This window comes from Saimiri boliviensis, chromosome 2 (assembly GCF_048565385.1).
Source record: "Saimiri boliviensis isolate mSaiBol1 chromosome 2, mSaiBol1.pri, whole genome shotgun sequence".
NCBI classification, from domain to species: domain Eukaryota; kingdom Metazoa; phylum Chordata; class Mammalia; order Primates; family Cebidae; genus Saimiri; species Saimiri boliviensis.
In genome coordinates, this window is record NC_133450.1 from 131,982,053 (window position 1) to 132,001,144 (window position 19,092).

The following is a 19,092-nucleotide window of genomic DNA, read 5'->3' on the forward strand; positions in this document are numbered from 1 at the left end:
TGGGGGAGGGGGGATGGAGTTTTGCTCTGGTGGCTCAGGCTGGAGTACAATGGTGTGATCTCAGGTCACTGCAACCTCTGCCTCCCAGGTTGAAGTGATTCTTGTGCCTCAGCCTCCTGAGTAGATGGGATTATAGACATACGCCACCAGGCCTGGCTAATTTTTGTATTTTTAGTAGAGAGAGGGCTTTTCACCATGTTGGCCAGGCTGCTCTTGAACTCACAACCTCAGGTGATCCACTGGCCTCAGCCTCCCAAAGTGCTGGGATTACAGGCATGAGCCACCACGGCCGGCCTTCTCTACCATTTTGTGATACAGAATGAAAGTCCTCACTAGGGCATGCCCTTGAACTTCTCAGTCTGCAGAAGTGTGAGCTAAGTAAACGTATTTTTTTTTCTTATATATTATACTGTCTCAACTAATCTTTTATAGCAAGACAAAATGGATGGAGACACACACATACATCCATGAGAGAGAAGGGTCAGCCTGACCTCATACTGGAAACCTCAAATCCTCTCCCCAGACATGACGGAATAATTGCTTATTCATTAATCAATGCAAAATGCTGACTAATTAACTTTCCAGTGGGGGATGGTGGCAGACACCATCATACCCAAGTGACGAGGGTTGCCATCACCACGATGGCCACAGTGGCCCTGTGGCCTCCGGTAGGGTGTTAAGAGAGAAAAGTCTCACCGCTCAGAGGGTTCCTCCTGGAAATGCAGACCCCACAGAAAACACACAAGGCTAGAGTGAGGAGGGCTGTCCCACAAAGACCAGCAAAGGATGTCATCAAGACAGTGGGAAAATTGGCACGGGCTCTGTGGAGTTGAAAGGTCACTGGTGGCTTCCTGGTTTTTCAAGGTTCACTGCAATTGCTTGGGAGAGAGTTTGTTTCTTTCCAAAATACTCTCTGAGCGGCTTAGGGGAGCAAGCCTGAAGTCCGAAACTTGCTCTCAAGTGGCACAGAAGCAGGAGCCAGAGAAGGACTAGCAGGGCATGTGCATGGCTGGGGAATTGTGTGACAGCAGCATCCAGGTCTCTCTGCACTGTCTGCCACTTTCTGCAAATTGGGAACTATTTCAAAATAAAAAGCTAGATGAATGCACACACACAAAGCAACGTCAAGTATTTTCCACGAGTGCCTGTACAGGCAGGTGAGGATTTAGGAAAGGTCTGGATACAGGGCCCCAGGTCCACCGGCGCCCTTTGCAGCTGCTGCACCCTGGCGGCCGCGGGCGGCAGCTCGCGGGAACGCGAAACCTGCCTGACGCATTCAAGACCCGCCGCCTGGCACCCTCTAAGGGCCATTCTTGGGAACAGGCGGACCTTTCACAGCAGAAGGTCTGTCCTGGCAGGATCCCCCACTGGGGGAAACCCAGGAGGAAGCTAAATGAAGATCTAACTTCATATGAAGAAGATCTTTAATGAAGATCTAAAGACATATCCTTGGTCGGGCGCGGTGGCTCACGCCTGTAATCCCAGCACTTTGGGAGGCCGAGGCGGGTGGATCACGAGGTCAAGAGATCGAGACCATCCTGGTCAACATGGTGAAACCCCGTCTCTACTAAAAATACAAAACATTAGCTGGGTATGGCGGCACGTGCCTGTAATCCCAGTTACTCAGGAGGCTGAAGCAGGAGAATTGCCTGAACCCAGGAGGCGGAGGTTGCAGTGAGCCGAGATCGCACCATTGCACTCCAGCCTGGGTAACAAGAGCGAAACTCCGTCTCAAAAAAAAAAAAAAAAAAAAGACATATGCTTTTGAGTGCGGCTCTGTGCCAGGCTCATCTTAGGCATCGGACATGTGTATCATCTGAATTAATGCCCCACCAGATCTCTGGGGCATTCGCCATTCCCAAATTATGGATGAAGAAAGGAGGCACCAAGTGCTGGAATCGCCTGTGCATAGCGAGCTGTCTCTCAGGAGTGCGGCCGCCGGCGATCATTCAGTGTGCTCCCATTCACACGTTCACTACCCAAGAGCAGGGCTAGGGCTGGGACTGGCTCACGCCTGTGATCCCAGCACCTCGGGAGGCCAAGGCGGATGGATTGCTTGAGATCAGAAGTTCACGACCAGTCTGGACGACATAGTGAGAGCCTATCCCTACAAAAAAAATTTAAAAATTAGGTGGGCGGCTGGGCATGGTGGCACGTGCCTGTGATCCCAGTTACTCTGGAAGCCGAGGTGGGAGGATCGCCTGATCCCAGGAGGCGGAGGTTGCAGTGAGCTGAGACTGCACCACTGCACTCAACTTCAGCCTGGGTGACAGAGCAACACCCTTTCTCAAAGAAGAAAAAAAAGCTGGGCGTGGTGGTTCACGCCTGTAATCCCAGCATTTTGGGAGGCTGAGGCAGGTGGATTACTTGAGTCCAGAAGTTTAAGATCAGCCTGGGCAATGTGGTGAAACCCTGTCTCAAAAAAAAAAAAAAAAAAAAAAAAGCTGGGTGTGGTGGTGCATGCCTGTGGTCCCAGCTCTTCAGGGGACTGAGGTAGGAGGATCACCTGAGCCCAGGAGGTGGAGGCTGCCATGAGCTGAGATCGCACCATGGCACTTCAGCCTGGGTCACAGAGCGAGACTCTGTCTCAAAAGAAAAAAAGAGTCCTCAGTATGCACTGCCCCCTTATGCTGTCCCCTCAAGCCGTGTCCCTCCCACAAGGCCAGGAGGCTTTGGGACCACGAGTATGTGGCCTCCCCAGGCTGTGCCCCCCTGGATCAGCTCCAGGCAGGAGAATCCCAGAATTCCCAGCAAAACGCTCCCTGCCTCCCTGGCTACGCAGCCTCTCCCTGGGCTGTTGCTGCATGCCAGGTGGAGTGGGGATGGTCAGAGTCGGGTGGGCGTGGACGGGTCTCCTGGGACACAGCGCCTTCCGGAGAGCCTTCGGTGCTGCTTCTGAACCGCTCCTGCCCCTGGCGTGCAGGCGTCTTCCTCGCGGTAGGACCTGGGAGAGCTATTCCGCGGGTTGGGGGTCTGGGTGGTCTTCTCTCCCTGTCACCGTTTCAACAGGGTGGAGGACAGGGCAGTGAGCAGATGCTGGCACTAACCCTCCCAGGCCCTGTCTGAAGAGTGTCTGAAGGGGCAACTGTGGCCTGAGCCTGGAGGGCAGGGACCAGTGCCCGGGGCAGGGGTGGCCCTCGGGGCTTCCTTCCTCATTCCTGCCTCTCTGCGTGGGCTTCACTGTGGCCTTCTCACTACCTGGGGTGCCCTTGGGAGCACCTTGTGGAGAGGTGCCTGGGCGAGGGAGAGCAGGGCAAGGAAGAGGTGGATAGTGAGACTGAGTGAGCACAGACTCCACACGGGGCGGCTCCCAGCAATGGCGACCTCAGACGCTCCCACCAGCAGCACGAGCCGGATGACAGGTCCAGGGCCTGTGGTCAGTGAGCAGTGGCTGATGACAAAGCCATGCTGTGACCCTTGCTGATTGCCAGAGCAGCTGCAGGGCAGTGAGGAGCCAGGCAGGTCCGTGACCTCCACCTCCCCAGCTGCTGCCCTCTGCCCACAGCCCCTGAGGGTCTCAGCATCAAGGGCCATCTGGGCCTCCCTTCCTGGGTGCCTGGTCCCATCTGGGCCTCACCTTGGGCAAGGTCCCCGTAGCTGCCCTACCCATCAGGTGAGCCCCACCCCTTGGGTTTGACTCAGTGGTTTGTGTTTGCATAGAGCTTCTCCACCTGATGGTGACTGTCCTGGGTCCTGCAGCCTGGTGTCCATTTTTAAATTTCGCCACAGAGATTGCTCCCAAGCACCCTCTGGCCTCCCCACGTGCAGTGGTGCAGTCCTAGCTCACTGCAGCCTCCACCTCCCAGGCTCAAACGATCCTCCCGCCTTAGCCTCCTGAGCAGCTGAGACTGCAGGTGTCACCTCGCCTGGCTATGCCCAGTAACCTTCCTGCCACTGTGACACCAGCCAGTCTGGGCAGTCCCTCAACTGAGCCAGGTACTCTGGCTGCCTCGGCCCAGCCCTGCTGTCCCTACCGGTGGGTGAGATGGCGCCCAGTCTGCAGTCTGGGATCTGGCATGGGAATGAGGCTGTTATTTGTGGCAACAAAAAATGAAAAAGTGGCTCTGGCCTTCAGCGCTGTGAGAGAACTGTTTTGTTGTTGCTGATGTTGTTTGAGACGGAATTTGCTCTTGTTGCCCAGGCTGGAGTGCAATGGCTCAATCTTGGCTCACTGCAACCTCCACCTCCCGAGTTCGAGCAATTCTTCTGCCTCAGCCTCCAGAGTAGCTGAGACTACAGGTGCACGACACCAGGCCCAGCTAATTTTTTTGTATTTTTAGTAGAGACGCGGTTTCGCCATGTTGGCCAGGCTGGTCTTGAACTCCTGACCTCAGGTGATCCACCCGCCTTGGCCTCCCCAAATGCTGAGATTACAGGTGTGAGCCACCGCGCCCTGCCCGTTTTACTGTTTTGAGCCACCAAATTTTGGTGACTGGTTGTAGCCACAGGACACTAAGCCCCTGACATCCTTAGGATCCCTCCCGCCCTAGCCCTGAGTATTGCAGAAGGTCCAAAACCTCAGCCACAACTTTTCAAGTGCCTGGTCACAGCTGTTCTTATGAGAGTCAAGGGGCACACTCCTCTCACAGCAGGAGAAATGTTCACTTAAAGGTTAAATTGAATTCTTTTTCTTTATTTAAATTTTTTTTTTTTTTTTTTGAGATGGAGTTTCGCTCTTGTTACCCCAGGCTGGAGTGCAATGGCGCGATCTCGGCTCACCGCAACCTCCGCCTCCTGGGTTCAGGCAATTCTCCTGCCTCAGACTCCTGAGTAGCTTGGATTACAGGCACACGCCACCATGCCCAGCTAATTTTTTGTATTTTTAGTAGAGACGGGGTTTCACCATGTTGACCGGGATGGTCTCGATCTCTTGACCTCGTGATCCACCCGCCTCGGCCTCCCAAAGTGCTGGGATTACAGGCTGAGCCACCGCGCCCAGCCATTTTTTTTTTTTTTTTTTTTTGAGACAGAGTCTCGCTCTGTTGCTAGGCTAGAGTGCAGTGGCATGATCTCAGCTTACTGCAACCTCTGCCTCCTGGGTTCAAGTAATTCTTCCGCCTCAGCCTCTGGAGTAGCTGGGACTACAGGTGCACGCCACCACGCCCAGCTAATTTTTGTATTTTTAGTAGAAACAGGGTTTCACCAGGTTGGCCAGGCTGAACCTCTTGACCTTGTGATTTGCTCACCTCGGCCTCTCAAAGTGCTGGGATTACAGGCGTGAGCCACTATGCCGGGCTATTTTCTTTTAATACCAAAAAAAAGAGACAAGGTTTTTTCCATGTTATATTTTTCTGATGACTCTCTCAAGAAAGACGGCAATTTTGGCTGGGTTTGTGGTGGTGCATGCCTGTAGTCCCGGCTATTCAGGAGGCTGAGGTGGGAGGATCGCTTGAGTCCAGGAGTTTGAGGCTGCAATGGGCTATGATGGTGCCACTGTACTCCAGCCCAGGCAATAGAGCAACAGAGCAAGGCCCTGTCTCTAACAAAATGATTTTTTTTTTTAAAGAAAAATGACTGCACAGCTGCCTTACAAAATGAAAGTGCAGCTCAGCCCCACCGCGCTGCGCCGCCATGCTGGAAGCCCCTGCACTGTGCTGGGCGCTGGGCTCCCTGTCGCCCGGCTCGGTGCGCTGAGTGCAGGGAGGAAGATGGACCCCAATGGTGGCCCCGCGAGGTCGGTGTCATTGGCCCTATTTTACAGATGGGGAAACCAGGTTATCACTGTGACCTGGCCTAGGCAGGGCCTGTCGGGGCAGAGCCAGATCTGACTTGGCCCCAAGGGTACAGGGAGCTGACTTTCTCTGTCAGACAAGCAAGCCAGCTGCCGCGCTCCTGCCTCAGTGAGAGGCTGGGTGCGTGGACCCCACCTCGTGCAGACACCTCACCAGCTTCTCCCCGAGGATGCAGCTGGGGACTCTGGCACCCCTTGGCTCTGCCGTGGCTGTGTCATGCCTGTCCTGCCACCTGGTGCTCTGGACGTGGGTATTTGGGGTCCCCCATGGAGGACGCCTGGGCTGCCCTCTGGGAGCTGGAGAAGCTGGCCACCCTGCCCCACAGCTCCCGAGAGACCTTCCGGCTCAGCACAGACCCAACCCCCGACAAGGGCTTCTACCCCCTTGGAGGTGGCGAGCTGCCCTATGCCCTACTGGGTGCTGCCACAGTGCTGGGTGACCCCCGGCATGTTGCCCTCTGGCGTTCTGAGACAGGAGCTTGGAGGGCCCATGCGTGCCACTGCATCCGGGCGACACTTGCAGAAATGCCCAGAAAATAAAGTCATCAGCACTAATGTGAACAGGGCAGCCACCGGCTACCTCTGCCAGCAGCCCTGCTGCCTGCCCACAGCGGAGGGAGCCAGCCAGGCGGGCTGCTGATGAAGAGGCCCCACTGCCTGTCACACGCTCTCTGGGCTCCCGGCAGCCTGGAGGCATGGCTGCACCCTTAGCATGCAGCCACCTTCCATGTGGGAAAGCCCAGGGCCAGGGGTCACCGAGGGAGTGGCTTCAGAAACGAGAAGTTGGGAGTTTGTCTTCCGGAGGGGACACGGGCACTGTGGCTGGGGGTTCAGTGGACAGGAGCCACATTGCTGGCCCCAGAACCCCCAGCCTGCCCGCCTCCGCGCCACACAGTGGGCTCAGCAGGACTCCTCCATCAGCCTCTTAGGGGAGCATGGTGACCCCGGTAGGTGCACAGGCCCGGAGAAGGTGTGGTCTGCCCGTGCCACGGGCGACTGCAGCTCCTCGGTGTCCCTGGTGTGGGTCAGCTTGGTGATGTCTGTCCTCATGGACCACTGTTTCCACCCCTTGTGGATTCTGGACACTTCTTGGCGGGAATGTTCTGTGGCCAGCACGTAGATGATGGGGTCAGCCACGCTGTTCACGGTGGACAGGCACAGAAACACCACGGACGCTGTGTACAGCCTCTCCTCCAAGGCACACATGGAGTTCCTGTCTCCTCTGTAGTAGGAAAAGGCGGCAGCTTTGACGAGGAGAACTAGGTGGTACGGGGCGAAGCAGACCAGGAAGATGACCACCACTGCGATGGCTGAGTGCTTCACCTTGGCCTTCTGGGCGGCGCTCAGACCCACACTCAGCTTGATGCTCCTGAAGATCCGGTGATTGGTGAAGGCGATGATGGACAGCGGGATGGCGAAGCCGGCGGTGAACCTGGCATAGTAGTACCCAGCGATCCTGCTGTCTATCTGCAGCATGTCGAAGCAGGTGTCCTTGTCTTCCGTCTCAAACACCGGGTAGTGAACGATCCCCACAAGGATAAAGATGCACGCGGAGATGAGGATGGCGGTCCTCTGGCGGCGGTGGCCCCGACTCTCCAGCGCGTACACCACGGCCACGAAGCGGTCGCAGGAGATGCAGCACAGGAAGAGGATGCTGACGTAGATGTTACAGAAGAAGACGTAGGCGGTGGCCTTGCAGGCCAGCAGGCCCAGGGTCCAGCGGTGCTCATTGTGGATGTAGATGACCCAGAGTGGCAGCGTGCCGGCGTACAGCAGCTCGCAGAGCGCCAGGCAGAGCAGGTAGACGGCCAGCACGTTGCCCTGCAGCACCTGCAGCAGCGCTAGCCACGCGGTCAGGCAGTTGGCCGGCAGCCCCAGCACGCACACGGTGCTGTACACCACGATGAGGACCACCCTGCTCTCCTCAAACGACACGTTGCTGCAGGTCTTGGTGGGGAGGCCCGTGGAAGCCCACAGGGTGGTCGCTGGGGTGGCGTTTCCTGTGGGACAGAGACAAGAGTGAGGACGGGAGTCCCTGGAAACCACCGGGAGAGACTTTACTGTGGGAGGAAAGGACAGAAGCTTCATGGTCGCTCAGACTAGACACGCGCAGGTGTTTAAGACATTTCCAGAATGGGCAGGGTGGCTCACGCCTGTAATCCCAGCACTTTAGGAGGATGAGGCGAGCGGATCACGAGGTTTAGAGATCAAAACCACCCTGGCCAACATGGTGAAACCCCATCCCTACTAAAAATACAAAAAATTAGCTGGGCATGATATTGTGCCTGTGGTCCCAACTACTCGGGAGGCGGAGGCAAGAGAATTGCTTGAACCCAGGAGGCAGAGGTTGCAGTGAGCCGAGATCGTGCCACTGCACTCCAGCCTGGGAGACAGAGTGAGACTCTGTTGCTTGTGTGTTTGAAAAGAGTGTTTATCCTTTTATTGCTGTGAGGGCTCTTCTAAGCAGTCTGTTAGACACTGTTACTACCCTGCTTCAGTGCCGTTCCCAATTTGCCACCACTCCCTGCCTGGCCCCGAAGGTGGGCACAGCCCTAGCCTAATCTCTAGTCTTCCTACATCTTTCTTTGCCTGTGTGAACTGTCAATTACTTAAAAAGATCAGTAAAAGCTCCTCTGAGGATGGCAGAGTCGTCCGCTCCCCCTTGTATTCTCTCAGTGCTTGCTTTATGGATTCGAAGCTATTGTTAATGGGGGCATAGGAGTCATACATGGCTCTGTCTTCCTGGTGGACTGACCCTCTTCTCACTATGTCAGGTGATAGTCCTCCTCGCGGTGGTAGGCAGAATAATGACCCCACCCAGAAGATGTCTGAATCCTAATCCTTGGGACATGCAGAGATGATAGGTTACCAGGCAAAGGGGAGCTAAGGTGGCAGGTTGAATGAAGATTACTAACTAGCTGACAGTCAAATAAAGAGATTATTCTGGATCATCTGGTGGTCCCAATATAATCACAAAGGTCCTTAAATGTGCGAAAGGGCAGAAGAAAAGATCAAAGTGATCTCAGCAACTGCCCCGGTCACAGCTCTGCAGGGTCAGAAGCTCATCCTCTCCAGCCGGGGGCTGCTGGCGGTCATGCAGGGTGTGCAGGGTGTGACTCCCAGAGCTCTGCCAGCACCGCAGGCTCTAGTGTCCCGGCTTCACAAGCTGGCTGTGTTCATGCTTCTATGCCTTCTCTGGTTACAGACCATGGAGCCCCCACCTCCGAGTCAGCAGAAAGCGGTGGACAGACCTGCCCTCAGCGCCCAGGGGATGCTCGGTGTGTCGCCACACTTCTCTGGTACAGCAGCTCCAGGCGGAGAAGACTTCAGCTGTGCCCTGGCATGGGGTGGGGGTCCCTAGCACCATCCAGCCCCCTGGCCTCAGGAACCTTCCACAGGAGGAGATCATAGGTTCTTTGACCTCCCTCTTGGACCTGAGGGCCAGCACAATGGGCCAAGTCACCCCGAGCAGGGTTGGCCCCGAGCCCCCATTGTGCCGCTCACCTGTTTTTTTTTTTTTGAGATGGAGTCTTTCACTGTTGATGCCCAAGCTGGCGTGCAGTGATACGATCTCAGCTCACTGCAATCTTTGCCTCTCGGGTTCAAGGGATTCTCCTGCCTCAGCCTGGCCAATTGTTTTTGTCCATTTAAGAAATTTGGCCAGTCACGGTGGCTCATGCCTGTAATCCCAGCACTTTGGGAGGCCAAGGCAGGCAGATTGCCTGAGGTCAGGAGTTCGAGACTAGCCTGACCAACATGGAGAAACCTCGTCTCTACTGAAAATACAAAATTAGCGAGGCATGGTGGCGCGCGCCTGTAATCCCAGCTACTCTCGAGACTGAGGCAGGAGAATCACTTGAACCTGGGAGGCGGAAGCTGTAGTGAGCCAAGATCGTGCCACTGCACTCCAGCCTGGGTAACAGAGCGAGACTCAATCTCAAGGGAAAAAAAAATTGAAAAATTGTGGCAAAATACACATAACAAGGAATTTACCATTGTAACCATTTCTGATTAGCACATTCACCTTCTTCTGCAACCATCACCAACATCCTGCAGCACAACGTTCTCATCTTCCCTAATGAAAGAGCTTTCTCACCTGCCCCAGGAAGCACTCCCTCCGCATTTGCTCCCCCCCACCCAGCCTCCGCTTCACTTTGTGTCTGTGTGCTGGGCTCCCCTGCCACCTCCCCACGTGGGTGGGCATCTGTGCGTGTCCTCAGCCTGCCCTTTCACGTCTCACTGGCTCCATCACCACGATGTCCTCAAGCTCCCTCCTGTCTCAGTGTGTGCCAGGATTCTCCTTCCTTTCAAAGGCAGGCTGGCATTCCATTGCATTCAGTGTTCCTTCTGGAGTCTCATCAAAAGTATAAAAATAGTTATATTCCACCGTGGTCTTCCACTGTGAACCATCCTCCAAACCTGGCATGTGCGGTGTTCTGCTTGTCATTCCTCTGCCCATGGACGCTGGGCTGCCTCTGCACCTTAGCTGAGCTGCTGGGAATTACATTGTTAGGAACATGAAGGGGTCTGTTCACGTCCCTGCTTTCCGTTCTCCTGGGTCAGACCCAGAGCTGGAATTGCTGGGTCTCACAGCAGTTCCGTCTCATCTTCTGGGGCGCCCCTCCCTGTCCTCCACGGTGGCTGGGCTGCCCCATCTTCCGCCCCAGTGTGCAGGGCTCCCGTCTCCCCACAGCCTCCCTGCGCCTGTCTGGTTTCTCTGGGTGTGAGTGGCCTGGCCCGGCTCACCTTCCTACCTGGGAAGGGGAGAGGGTAGGTGTGGCTGAGCTGTGGCACATGCAGTTGTCACCACTTCACTCAAGAAATGGGACTGTGGCAGGGGGCAGTGGAGACAGTTCTCAGGTGGGGGTGGGGGGGCCAACGCCTGTGTCTGCACACACTGTTCTTCACCCGAACTGCCCTTTTCCCATCAAACGAGTGCGCCAGCCTTGCAGTGTGAGTCCTGAGCTCAGAGGCAGTTTCTGCCCCCAACACGCCTTGTGTCCATCAGGGCAGTCGCACGCCCTGGGAGGTAGAGCGTTCCAGAATCCAAAACACAAGGGGAGACCCCGGCAAGACCGGGGTGGCCACAGGGGCCCCTCCCAGCCTTAGCCCACACAGAGCCGCTGTGGCCCCTCCCCTGCCCCACACACTGTCGCCCGTGTGGTCTCAGTCAGGGCCTCAGCGCCCCTCAGTCCCATGCTCCCTGCTCCAGCCTTCACGAAGCCTTGGGACCTTCACCTCTGGACCCCAGGTCCTTGCTGTCTGTGGCTCTTTGCGAATCTGGTGAGGAGGCTGTCCCCCACTCCCCCACACCCACAAGTGACCTCCTGGGAAGAGCATCTTCCTGGTCAGAAATAGGGGCAACAGTACCAGGGGACGCATAGATGGGGAGAGGTGGCGGTCAGCTCCTCATGCCCGGACCATGCAGGGCTCCTGTGGGACCTGTGGGACAGCCCTGACTCAGCTCTGCGCCACCCTCCCAGCTGCCACCAATTATGCCCTCATTTCTGTTCCTGGCTTCCTAGAACTTCGAGAAGGAATGATGAGATCAGTCCTTCATTTCTCCATGGAACTCCTCTAGATTTATTATTGCTGCACTAGTTTTTATCTTGATAATCTATTTTTATTTGTTAATTTTTGAATTATGAGACAACCTGCTTCATGGAAAACTTCTTACAGGCTCCCTCTTACGTGTTCAAAGTCGGAGAAGGCTCTCTCACCTGACATACTGGGCTGCTTCCGCTCTCAGTGTGGCTCTAAAATAAGCTTTCTAAGGACATGTCATGCGTCTTGTCGGTCCTATCAGGATGTTCACTCTGAGAGTTTAAAATGACCTGGAGAAAGAGTAGGTTGAAATTGCTTTAGGGAAATCAGATTAAACCACAAATTAATTCATTGACAAAACAGCTAGTATTTCCTAATTTACTAAGCGCCTCGCTGATTTGCAGGTGTTTTTTAAAGTTAAGGATCTGCCATCACATCCCATAGGATAAACAGAAGCCAGGCTCCAAGCCAGCAGGCATCGGAACATCACGTCATGCACCATGACTTTGTACGATTCTTTTTGTTGTTGTTGTTTGTTGTTGTTGAGACGGAGTCTGGCTCTGTCACCCAGGCTGGAGTGCAGTGGCGCAATCTCAGCTCACTGCAACCTCTGCCTCCCGGATTCAAATGATTCTCCTGCCCCAGTCTGCCGAGTAGCTGGGACTACAGGCGCCTGCCACCATACCCAGCTAATTTTTTATTTTTTTAAAGACGGAGTTGTGCTCTGTTGCTCAGGCTGGAGTGCAATGGCTCGATCTCGGCTGACTGCAAACTCCACCTCCTGGCTTCAAGTGATTCTCCTGTCTCAGCCTACCAAGTAGCTGAGATTACAGGCACATACCACCACACCCAGCTAGTTTTTGTATTTTTAGTAGAGACAGAGTTTTACCACATTGGCCAGGCTGGTCTCGAACTTTTGGCCTCAGGTGATCCACCTTTCCAAAGTGCTGGGATTACAGGCATGAGCCACTGTGCCTGGCCAATTTTTGTATTTTTCAGAGACGGGGTTTCACCATGTTGGCCAAGTTGGTCTTGAACTCCTGATCTCAAATGATCTATCCACCTCGGTCTCCCAAAGCACTGGGATTATAGGCGTGAGCCACTGCGCCTGTCCTATGCACAATTCTTGTTTGTCAGTTATATCTTTTTTTTTTTTTTTTTTGAGATAGAGTCTTGCTCTGTTGCCAAGCTAAAGTGCAGTGGTGCGATCTTGGCTCATTGCAACCTCCAACTCCCTGGTTCAAGTGATCCTCCTGCCTCAGCCTCCCAAGGAGCTGGGATTACAGGCATGTGCCACCGCGCCCAGCTAATTTTTATGTTTTTAGTCGAGATGGGGTTTCATCATGTTGACCTGGATTGTCTTGATCGCCTGACCTGGTGATCTGCCCACCTTGGCCTCTGAAAGTGCTGGGATTACAGGCGTGAGCCCCTGTGCCTGGCCGTCAGTTCTATCTTTATAAAGCTGGGAGAGAAAAGAAACTTGATGAGCTTTCACAGAAGACAAAGCTAGCCCTAAAGTCTGGTATGGTAACTCACACCTGTAAATCCCAGCACTCTGAGAGGTGAGGTGGGAGGATCACTTGAGTCCAGGAGTTCAAGACCAGCCTGGGCAATATAGTGACACCCCATAACCACAAAAATATAAACAGGCATCATGGCGCACACATGTAGTCCCAGCTGCTCGGGAGGCTGTGGGAGGATCGCTTGAGCCCAGGAGGTGGAGGTTGCAGTGAGCTGAGTTTGCACTGTTGCACTCCAGCCTGGGCGACAGAGAGACTCTGTCTCAAAAAAAAAGCTCCTAAAATGTGAAAAATGCTCAACGCCACTTCTTTTTTTTTTTTTTTTTTTTTTGAGACGGAGTTTCGCTCTTGTTACCCAGGCTGGAGTGCAATGGCGCAATCTCGGCTCACCGCAACCTCCACCTCCTGGTTTCTGGCAATTCTCCTGCCTCAGCCTCCTGAGTAGCTGGGATTACAGGCACGTGCCACCATGCCCAGCTAATTTTTTGTATTTTTAGTAGAGACGGGGTTTCACCATGTTGACCAGGATGGTCTTGATCTCTCGACCTTGTGATCCACCCGCCTCGGCCTCCCAAAGTGCTGGGATTACAGGCTTGAGCCACCGCGCCCAGCTCTCAACTCCACTTCTAATCAAAGAAATGCAAACACGAACATCTGAAAGGCAGTCCTTTAAAATCTTTTTGGCCTACCGTGTTGGCAAAAAGAAAGAACTTTTTAATTCATAGCGTGTGAGAGAAGGTGGGTGTCCTTCTATGGGACTGACGGAGGATGAATCGGCTTGCAGCAAAATTTTGCAGTATGTTTCTGAAAATCTTAAATGTGCTTTAACTTTTGACCCTGTTAAACCCCTTCTAGGAATTTTTCCTGGTGAAGTAACTACCCGAAGTGTGGCGTGCACCTAGCCTGGAAGCTGTGTCACCCACGGCGGAGGGAGGCCCGGGGGGTGGGCATCGGATGGCTCAGAGCACGCACGGGGCCGTGCAGGGCACCCAGGGGCCTGTCCCTAACCTGAGGTGCCTCGAAAACAAGCACCATCCTGAGCAGCCAAAGAGGGTTTGCAGGGAGGCAAGTGCCCTAAACCCATCCTCAGACAGTGTTTATGCCTCGCCCAGAGCCCTGCAAAGCCTGAGGGTCTCGCCCTGCTGTCTCTGGACCCCCGTTCAAGGATGGAATCTGAGTCTGGCAGCTGCCTTACTGGCTCCAATCCTGCCTGCTTGGTGCCAGGCCCAACCCCCACCCCACAATGCCCGGTGCTGCCCTCTGTCAGCTGAGACTCTCACAGGAAGCCAGTAAGTGCAGTCAGTCCCCTCCCAGGACAGGCGGTTTGGCCAGAGGGGCCGTGGGCCTCCTGATTCTGCCCCTACCCTGCCAGTGCCTGGAGTCAGCATCCACTCCTCCCTGCGTCTCGGGCCAGCCCCCTGAGCGGAGATGGCAGACACCCCCCTGGGTGGAGATAGAGGGATGGCCCCCTGGGTGGAGGTGGTGGGATGGCGCTAAAGGTCTTCAGACCCTCCCTCGGGGGCCTGTGTGCCTTGCACTGCCCTCCCAGCTGTTGCTTCGCCAAGATGCCTGTGGCTGTGTCATCTGGCTGCTGCGCCCAGCTCCAAGGCCCAGCAAGAGATGCAGGGCTCTCTGGTCATGCCCAAAACAGAGGGGGTCAGTAGGTGAGGAAGCACTGAGCCGGAACCAGGAGGGCCAAGGAAGGCCAACCCCAGCAGAGGAGGGGCCGAGTGGGCTGGGGGCACGCCGGAGCCTCCTGGAACCGGCTCCTTCTGAGCCCCAGGGGTGTGGGGGGCTTCCCTCCTCAGCGGCCAGGCCGCACAGTGGCCCTGGAGGCCTGCACGCTCCTGCTCCTTGGTTGCAGCCGGCCCTTCCCCGCCTTTCAAATTCTAAATAACACGAGGCAGGGCCTTTCCCCGCGAATGAGCAGGAGTGAGCCCTCGGAGCCGCTGCCTGAGGCCCCTGGGTCCCATCAGAACGGCTGAGCTGCCCAGGGAGGGGCTCCGGGGAGTCTGCCTGCCTCACTTTAACTGGACCAAGGGTTCTGGAAACCCTCCCAAACCTGGGAGGACACGATCTTGCTGGTACAGGGCAGGGCCGCCCAGTCCTCCCCCATGCCAGCCAGCAACCCTGGGCACAGTGCTGCAAGCACTTCTGCAAAACCAAAGGAAGTGGTAGCTGAGCTGAGAACGCACACTCCCCTCCCGGCCCATCGACCGCAGTCTCTCACGGCGGCGAGGCCCCTCTGGGCTCCAGGCCCCTATGCTGAGAGCAGAGACCGGCCCGGGGTGGGAGCCGGGGCCACTTGCCTATCGAGCTCATCCCATGTGGCCCACACAGCCCTGGCTGCCGATGTCCCGGTCCTGGCACGGGCCTAACCTTTTGGCATGACAACCTGGAGAAGATGCCTGGAAAGAGTCAGTGGGCTCAGCAGGAGAACAAGCCAGGACGGGGCAGCCCTGGCACCGGCCTCCCACCAGGACGTGGGCCCAGCGGCAAGGCCCTGCACCAGGTCCCGCTCCTCACCACGCACGCCAGCTAGGCTTGGGCGCCAGGGGAGCCCTGCACCAGCCTTTGCTCCTCAGACCACCTCCAGGCTTTGTCATCATCCTCCTCAAGGGCCTTCCTGGACCAGGGTCCGGGGTCCCGCCAGCACCTGCTCACCACCCTTGCGCCGCACCCACCACTCCTGCTGCCTTTGGGAGCCTCTGCCTCTTTTCGAGGTGAGTGAGCCCAGGATGGGGGCTCAGGGTCCTCTTGCCAGCCAACCCAGCAGCCCCACCTGCCTGCTGCCATGTCGTGGCCTATCCCAGTCAGTGGCCAGGGCTGTTTCCTCAGAAAGGGGCACGGGGCACAGCAGGTCGCCTGTGTTTCAGGCACGGCTCTTCCTCGGGGAGGGCGCAGTGGGGCCCGGGGCCTCTCTCGGCTTCCCCGGGGCTGGGTCTTCAGGTGGAAGGACAAGGCTAGGCAGAGGCTTCCTGTGTTGTCCCACATCAGGAAGCAGGTGCCACCCTTCTGTCGTGGGAGGATCCCCCCAGCTGTGCATGGGGACCGCTCCTTCTTCTCATTGCCCCACCTGTCAGGCCCACTGGCGGAGCTCCTCTCAGCTGCAGCATGGATGGTTGGGGGGGTGAGCCCTGTGGGAATGGCCCCCCACGCAGCCTCCCTCTCCTCAATCAGCAGCAAGGTGCCCCAGCCCTCCAGAGCTCAGGGGACAGTCCACCATGCCCACAGCTGCAGCAATGCCAGCCTGGCATGGTGGACTTGGGGGCTCTGTCTTTGGTCTGCTCTGAGGGACTATGAAAGGCTGAGCCCCCACCCCATCACTGTCCAACTCCAGCTGGATTCAGGGCAGCATGGCCAAACATGATGGCCATGGCGAGGTCCCTCAGTTGACTCCAGCCACAAGACCACAGTGTGGGTGGGCCCAGGTCAGCCCGACAACCCTGTCCACCCACCCCTGAGCCCCACCGGCAGCTCCCACCCCTGCTGGCCCTGGCTCTGCCTCCACCTCCCCTCAGCACATGACCACGGCCCCATCTCCCAGCCTCCATGCCGGGCAACTGTGGTCCAGCTGGGTATCCTGGTCCAGCTCTGTCTTCAAGCCACACCTTGGCAGCCCCCGAGGCCAGCCCTCTGCTGTTCTCTTCCAGTGTCCAGCCTACCTTACCTCACCCTCAGCACGCCAGCTCACGAGGCCACTCTGCACGCACTCCTGTGTTCCTCTGTGAACCTGTGTTCGTTCCTTCTTTCTTTGTTTCTTTCTTCTTTTCTTTCCTTTTTGAGGTGGAGTCTCACTCTGTCGCCCAGGCTGAAGTGCTGTGGTGCGATTTCAGCTCACTGCAGTCTCTACCTCCCAGGTTCAAGCGATTCTCCCTCAGTCTTCTGAGTATCTGGGACTTGACAGGCGCACAACCATGCCAGGCTAATTCTTTTTTTCTGTATTTTTAGTAGAAACAGGGTTTGCCATGTTGCCCAGGCTGGTCTCAAACACCTGGGCTCCAATGATCCTCCTGCCTCAGCCTCCCAAATTGTTTTTATTCCTAGAGACGAGGTTTCGCTATGTTGCCCAGGCTGGTCTCAAACTCCTGGGCTCAAGCGATCTGCCCACTTCAGCCTCCCAAAGTGCTGGGATTACAGGTGTGAGCCACCACTCTGTAACTTTTTATTATGGAACTTTTCAGACAGACACAAAAGGACAGAGAAGGAGCCCTGGCCCCCACCATGTGCAGGGAGCAGTTCCTCATTCCACCCTCTGGCCGCAAACGGCTCCTAAGGCTCCTGAGGTCTGTCTTGTGGGTTTGCCTGTAATTTCTAAGCTGTTTCTTGGTTGCTGGGCATTCCTGGCCATTTCCATCTTTCACTCCCACCTGCTTTGGCGCCAGGCAAATCTGTGACCTCGTTTCTGCGTCACATTTGAGACAAACCCCAAGGAGGGAGCTGTTGAGTCACCAGCTCCAATACCCGGCTCCTCCAATTTGACAGATTTTTTTGATTTTCTTTGAGATGGAGTCTTGCTCTTGTCGCCCAGGCTGGAATGCAATGGCTCGATCTCACTACAACCTCCACCTCCTGGTTTCAAGCAATTCTTCTGCCTCAGCCTCTGGAGTAGCTGGGACTACAGGCACGAGCCACCATGCCCAGCTCATTTTTTTATTTTTAGTAGAGATGGGGTTTCACCATGTTGGCCAGGCTGGTCTTGAACTCCTGACCTCAAGTGATCCACCCGCCTCGGCCTCCCAAACGCTGGGATTACAGGCATGAGCCCCCGTGCCTGGCCCCAATTTGATAGATTTTTAAAACGTATCTTTCAGAGATTGCTGATGAGGTGAGTCTTTCAGGCATTCTGAGTTCTTATCTCATCCCACCTCATCTTATCTGACCCCATCCTATCTTCCAGGACTCTCTGCCCTCCCACCTCTCAGGCCAATCTCCTGAAACGTCATTTTGTGCCCAGCCCGACTGGCCAGTCTTCAGCATCAGTCTTAGCCCCTGCAGTGGTATAACTACAAGTCCTGTACTTGACAGAGTGTACGTCCCCTCCCAACACACATACATACCATGCCGTGTGCGCCAGACACCGCTCTGGAGTCCTGTGACCTGCCCAGCCCCAGAATCTTACCACGAGTCTAGGCTGACTACTCCTCACCCCGGCACAGCCCCCGACACCCTGCTTCTCCCTCTGTGTAACCCCAAAAGCAGCACAGACCCCAGAGAGAAGCCCGGCCCCTCGATGCCTCCCACCAGTCACGGAAGCAAGTGGCCAAGGAGAGATTCCAGGGACAAAGTCCTGCCCCCTGACTCACCGCTGTCTGGACCAGTAGCCAAGGCAAGCCTTTTCCAGAAGCAAGTCTTGGGAAAGGTGACAGCCACAAAGGTATAATGGAAGCCATTGTCCCGGCCCCCCAAATCCTCCGGCCCCACCACACCTGTGGTCACTGGGGGTCCTCAGTTCTCTCTTGGGAAGGACCCCAGATTGAGAACCCTCAACAAAGCCTCCATCTTTACCAACAAATCACCTTTGCCTTCAGGTCCCCTGCTGCTCATCCCCTGGCTCCCAGCCCCCAGCCCCCATCCCAGGGCCTGGCCCCACAGGCTCCCTCCCCATCGCACAGAGCCCAGTGACTTACCCAAGGTCCCGCCTGCACGGCTGGCCTCGCAGCCTCCCTGGAGTCCTCACTGAGGTTTCAGGAAGTAGCAGGGGTCCAACTACGTTCTCTCTAGAACTCCCCTAACCACAAACAGGGCTGAGCTTGGGGTTGGCCAACCGGGGCTGGGGTATTTCTCTGGTAATAATAGTGTGGCCTCGTCACCTTCCTGGGGGCGGGAGTGGCAGGAAACCCCAGAGCCACCTCTCTTGGCAAAAACAGCACTTATGGCGGCTCCACTCACTCAGGAGCTCCCAGGCAGGGGCTGGGGCCTTTGCGTCCCCAGACAGGCACGGCAGGACACACAGCACAGGGGTCCTGGAAAGACAAACCCAGCTCCTCTGCAGCTCAGCCTGGTGTTGCCAGCTCTTGGGGCAGGCAGGCACAGAGCAGGTGGCTTCCCAGAGGCTATGTCCTCCCAGCTGTCTGGGGTGACAGGAGTGGAGAGGCCGAGTGTGCTCACTGCAGCCCTGGGACCAGGATGGTACCTGCATGTCCTGGAAGGCCAGGCACAGACCCTGCACACCAGCAACCTCCCCTCCCTGCCTCCCTCTCCCTGGGGCAGGGCCTTGCGGAAAGAGCAGCTGACACATGCTCCACACTCATTCCCAGCCCTACCCCAAGCCCTCCTTCATCCAGAACTGAGGCT

General features: G+C 56.1%; 1 protein-coding gene across 7 annotated transcripts; it reads right to left on the minus strand.

Annotated features, from left to right (window-relative positions):
• Window positions 1–1,780: 1,780 nt before the first annotated feature.
• GPR132 (G protein-coupled receptor 132) lies at window positions 1,781–18,777 on the minus strand. Of its 7 annotated transcripts, none has more exons than XM_074394383.1 (3): window positions 18,426–18,777; window positions 16,466–16,734; window positions 1,781–11,565 (listed from the first exon to the last, which is right to left on the minus strand). In XM_074394383.1, exon 3 carries the CDS (start codon window positions 7,817–7,819, stop codon window positions 6,632–6,634), a length of 1,188 nt encoding a protein of 395 aa, XP_074250484.1. In that variant the 5' UTR covers window positions 7,820–11,565; window positions 16,466–16,734; window positions 18,426–18,777; the 3' UTR covers window positions 1,781–6,631. The 7 variants fall into 7 exon arrangements, with proteins under 7 accessions (XP_074250484.1, XP_074250485.1, XP_010342204.1 ...); XM_074394384.1 differs by having other exon boundaries at window positions 15,578–16,734; XM_010343902.3 differs by having other exon boundaries at window positions 1,781–7,731; window positions 18,426–18,760.
• Between the last annotated feature and the right edge of the window lie 315 nt (window positions 18,778–19,092).